At 38.8% G+C, this 4,885-nt stretch overlaps 1 protein-coding gene across 1 annotated transcript in view; it reads right to left on the bottom strand.

Moving 5' to 3' along the window:
* Positions 1-516: 516 nt before the first annotated feature.
* LOC104619874 (cytochrome P450 2J6-like) overlaps positions 517-4,885 on the bottom strand; it is a 9,855-nt gene continuing 5,486 nt past the window's right edge. The window contains 5 exon segments of the mRNA XM_010285909.1: positions 517-695; positions 1,161-1,302; positions 2,422-2,609; positions 3,889-4,030; positions 4,832-4,885. The exon segment at positions 4,832-4,885 is cut by the window's right edge and continues 30 nt beyond it. Of these exon segments, the coding sequence (XP_010284211.1) occupies positions 517-695; positions 1,161-1,302; positions 2,422-2,609; positions 3,889-4,030; positions 4,832-4,885 (705 nt within the window).

The following is a 4,885-nucleotide window of genomic DNA, read 5'->3' as shown; positions in this document are numbered from 1 at the left end:
ATTCAAGCTCTCATCCCCACACAGCTCTCAGCTAAACAGGCAAAACAGCTGTCTCACACCGTGTTGGGACATCCCTCCACAACTCTGTTCCCCCATGCAACCATACCTAGGGGCTCTGGAAATACCCAGAGCCACCACCTCTGGGAAGAGCATTTCTATACCCCTCTCTAGATTTGAGAGTGCATGGGAACGAGAGGAAGCTCCCCAACACCTGGCTTAAGTGTTTCTTCTGCCTCCAGTAAGATTCCTGTTGAGTTTCTAGTAAGACCAGACACCATAGTAATTTGCTATATTTATTTCATTTGCAATACAGCAGACGAAAAATGTACAGAGATGTTCCAGACACAGGAAAACCAGAGTATTTTTCAGGACCAGATCCTTATACATATACCGCAACAAGGATAGATTCACACTGAATTTGAGCTAGAAATGAAAAACATAAAAGCTGCACAAAAGATCAGCACACTAGTGAACCTGTGACAATGCCTCTTTCTCAAATCTGTAATACCGTACAACCTAGCGAAGAGCTGCACAGAGCTTGTATGGATGGGGTTTCATTGTGCTCCCAAAGATAATGTCTGTGTTGATTTCCTTAACTCCTTCTGGGGGAGTGAATTTGAATGTCTGCAACAGGTTGCAGAAGATGATGAAAAGTTCCATCTTTGCCAGCACCTCTCCCAAACAGATACGGTGGCCTGCAGAGGGAAAAGGGAAAGAGCAGTCAGTCCCCACAGAGGTCGATAACCAGCACCTGTTTCCCAGCTTTTCAAAAGAGCATCACTCAACCTCATCAAGAAACAAAAGCCTTTGCTGAATTTGACATTTTCCTCTCAGATTAAACTACCTGGACAATTGAGAATTCTGCAATCCTTCTTTGCAGGATCTGTCCAGATTATAGAAAAAGATAACAGAGATGCTTCTGAGTAGTTTCATACTTTACTTCCTAATCTATAAGACTCTGTGATTCTATGAACTGAGTTTCAGTCTCTTGACTCCAAATGACAAGAAAGCATTGTTAGGTTCCCTCACAGCTCCCACTTAGTACAGGCTGGCTTTTCTTCACTAACAGCAGTGAAAAATCAGAGTACAGAGGACATTCTACATCTGACTAGACATTTTCCTACGTAATGGAGGAAACACAAACGGGTTCAGTCACCTACCTGCTGAGAAGGCTAAGAAAGCCTCTCGGGTCACAAAATTTCCATCCTTGTCCAAGAAGTGACCAGGGTTGAACTGGTGAGGGGTCTCCCAGTATTCAGGGTCAAAAAGAGCTGAGTCTATGTTTGCCATAATGATAGTGCCCTGAAAGGAAGATGCCGTTGGCTCAGTTCTGTCTCTCACACATCAAGAAGAAAAGGACACAGACAGATTCCAGCTATAATTCAGCACACTGCTGGTCACATGGAGAGGCAGCAGAAATGAAAGATTACTTTATTTAGGAAAAAAAAAAAAAAAGTCAAACTGTTCTGAGATTTTTTTTTTTTTCCTTCAAAAAGTAAGAAACGAAACTTCAGTATTTCAGGTTTAGGAACTTCCCTGATGTATTCATTCCTTTTTTTTCCATTCTGTTAGCAAATGCAACAGGATGAGTGGTCTGCGGTTCTTTAGCACCTTATCCTAAATCTGGGAAAATAATTTTACTACTTCTGACAAGCTTTGACAGGTTTTGACAAATTAAGAACAAAGCACGCTGGAAATGAAATAGTATATTTCAAATTATCTTTCTCAAGATGGAGGTGGGAAAGGTATGCATGACAAACACCATGGAGCAGGGCTGTGCAGGAAGATGCCTCTATGTGTGCTTTTGGGGAGGTTTGGCATTGAGGTTAAGTCTGGTAAAGCTGGACAAGTCAAAGATGCTGCCAGAAGCTTTTTATCTGAGGTTAGATGGCAGTTCAGAAGCTGTGGGGAAACATCTTCATTACAATTCAAATATGGTGCCAGAGAGGCAATAATAAGAAAAAGAAGTCCTAAGTGAATGAACTTGAGTAGACGCTTGGTATTGCCTCAGACATCACCACTGAAGAAAACATTCCATCTCCCATTTGTCCACATGGCAGACAATATCCTAGCATTAGCGGTCTGCTGCACCTCCCCCACTGACACCACTGTACAGTTCTGATGTCTTCTCTGAGGTCTTTTAAAAGTATAAGAGCTCAAATGCTTATAAAATATTTCAAAATCACAAGCTCTTGGAAAGTAAGACTCTGCAGCACTCTTGGAGAACAGGAGTTTAATTGGTGTGAAACTGTGCTTTTGGGACATGCCAGAGGGCATGAGAGGCGAAGGTGCTGTCTGCTGGTGCTGTCACCAACACCCGTCTGTCCTGAACTGGAAGGAAAAGGGGCTAATGGTAAACATGTCTGCAAGGAACTTAACTCATGGCCAAAGATCACATTGGAATAGAAAGGATATCTGTACCTTTGGAAGCTGATACCCCAAAACAGTTGTATCCTTCACTGCTTCTCTAGGAATTGTGATTAAAATAATGCTACTAAAGCGCATGATCTCATGAATCACAGCGTTTGTATAAGGCAGTTTCTTACGATCCTCATAGCAGATTAGATGGGAGGGACTCAGGACGGCATCTAGCTCTTCCTGGACTTTTTCTACCAAAAAAAAAAAAAAAGTCCATTATAGATACAAGGACACTGTTTTGCATGAAACAGAGCTTTCATTTCCTTTTTGGATTATAGCAGTGATAGCAAAAATACAATATGTAAATAATTTATTCTTACTATATCTTAAAACGTAAATGCATTTATACAACTATCTAGTTATGATTTTACTACACTCTGGTATTTCCTAGTTTATAGGTTCTATGTTCAGATCATCTTCCCACAAGCCCAACAGATTTATTGAGCTTCATAGTTAAAGGGATTGAATTGTAAATAAAACAAGAACTTAATAAGAGATAATTCAGTTACTCAAACTGTTATTTTTACTTTAGCTAAATACAGACTCACAGCACGCTAATCAGCATGTTGCAAGGGAGCCATCGTATCAAGCTGATACACATATGTAATGCTGAGAACTGGAACAGGATAATATTACCAAACCATCACCAACTGCTAATCTCTTTTGGCTGTTACCTAGGCTTCAGCAAGTAACATCACTTGTACAGTCTCAGGGGGTTCAGGGTCAAATTTCATGCTTAAAAATTAGGCTCGTAATCTAAGAGGTTTTGTTTGCTTTTTATTTCATTAGAATTTGAAAGGTATGTGGGTGCACAAGGTTCTGTTATTCCAGCATTCTAGCACCAAAACCATAAAAAGAAGTATTTCTAGCTCTAAACCCGAGAGTCAAGAACGTGTACTTGTTTTAGCAATTCCTCACCTCTGAAAGCCCTGTATCAAATAATTCAAAAATTCTGAAACTAGTGTGCAAATATGCCCTTGGCTAGAATTTTCCAGTCATCTTTTTGGCTTCCCATTAGTGTCTTTTCCTCTCTGTTTAACATTCCCATACATTACGATAAATATACTTATTATACAGAAATAAAACTGGTGTCTCAGTCAATGAATAAAATTAATATAATTTTAGTACACATTCTGGATACCAGAAAAACATCACTTTTTCCTAACCCAAGGTCATATTTCACTTTGAGTGTTTTCAGCCAGACTGTATCTTCCACTATATGCTTACAATACTGAAACAGCCTGACAAAAATCAAAAAGAGAAAATACAGTATCAGAAGCTGAATGTTCCTGAAATTATTTTAAAATCTGTCTGGAAATTTTCTACTTCACTGTCTTTTTAAAAGCAAAGCTCAAAAATGCAATCTTAAAAAAAAAAAAGCTTGATCTTAACAAAACCCTTGATCTTAACCAAAAAAAAACAGACAATTGTTCTACTTGAAACATACCCATGTTCGTGTCTACAACTCACCTTGGATGTCTGGATAAACTAGCATATAGAGCAGAGCCCAACGCAGAGTGGTGGCAGTGGTCTCTGAGCCACCCAGGAAAAGGTCAAAAACAGACTGCACCATGTTGTCTTCATCAAATGTAGAATTGGGGATATTTTTAGTCTATAGGTGCCAATGAGAAAGGTAAAACGGTGTATACCTGTGTAACAGTTAGCGCTGAGACAGACAGTGTCCACTACACCCAAAAAAATAATATTTCTAGGGGACAAAGAAAATATAGTACTTGAGTAAAACAAAGATTTACGCCAAGATTTTCCTCAAATAAGTGCATTGATATTGTTAAATTACAGGTGCTGCTGAAAGTATCAGGTGTCTAAGGTTCTGTTATGCTGCCTTCTAGAGTGACTTGTTGCCTTGCTGCTAACTTCCACATCAGAAAAAAAAAAATCAAGGTAGTTTTATCCCACCCTTGCCACTCTCTGCACATTTGCTGATTCCAGCTATTTATTGCATATGTGTTATAATTTTAAAAGATTTATGCTTTTTTTCAGAGCAGAGGCTGTCAGAATTTTAAGATTGTTATGATAATCATACAGTACTACTAAGCACACAAAAGCTCCGTACAAAGCACAAAGATAATAAATGCAAATATTAATAAGACACAAAGAATCAGAATTAGACAGCCATCCAAATATCTGCACCTTTTCAATGTCCTCCCTACTGCCCACTGCCCAGCCTGCACTAGGTATTCCATAGTATAACAACAAACTAATGTAATTAATTTATTCTTCTAAAACAAGTTGTTAAACTAACTATTCAAAGTTCATATTTGAATTTGACAGCAGAGTTTTTAAACCATATCTGTAGATCTCTTTAATAATGTTGCTATGTACAGACAACTGTAGGAAAGGTGCGGGGAACCCGTTATGATAGGATCTGTCACACACAGCACAAATTACTCACTTTCTCTATCTGATCCAGGTAAAAGTCAATGAAATCTTCTGGTTCATCTATTGT

Source organism: Phaethon lepturus, unplaced genomic scaffold (genome assembly GCF_000687285.1).
Source record: "Phaethon lepturus isolate BGI_N335 unplaced genomic scaffold, ASM68728v1 scaffold16704, whole genome shotgun sequence".
Lineage (NCBI taxonomy): Eukaryota > Metazoa > Chordata > Aves > Phaethontiformes > Phaethontidae > Phaethon > Phaethon lepturus.
This window is presented reverse-complemented; position numbering and strand designations above follow the sequence as displayed.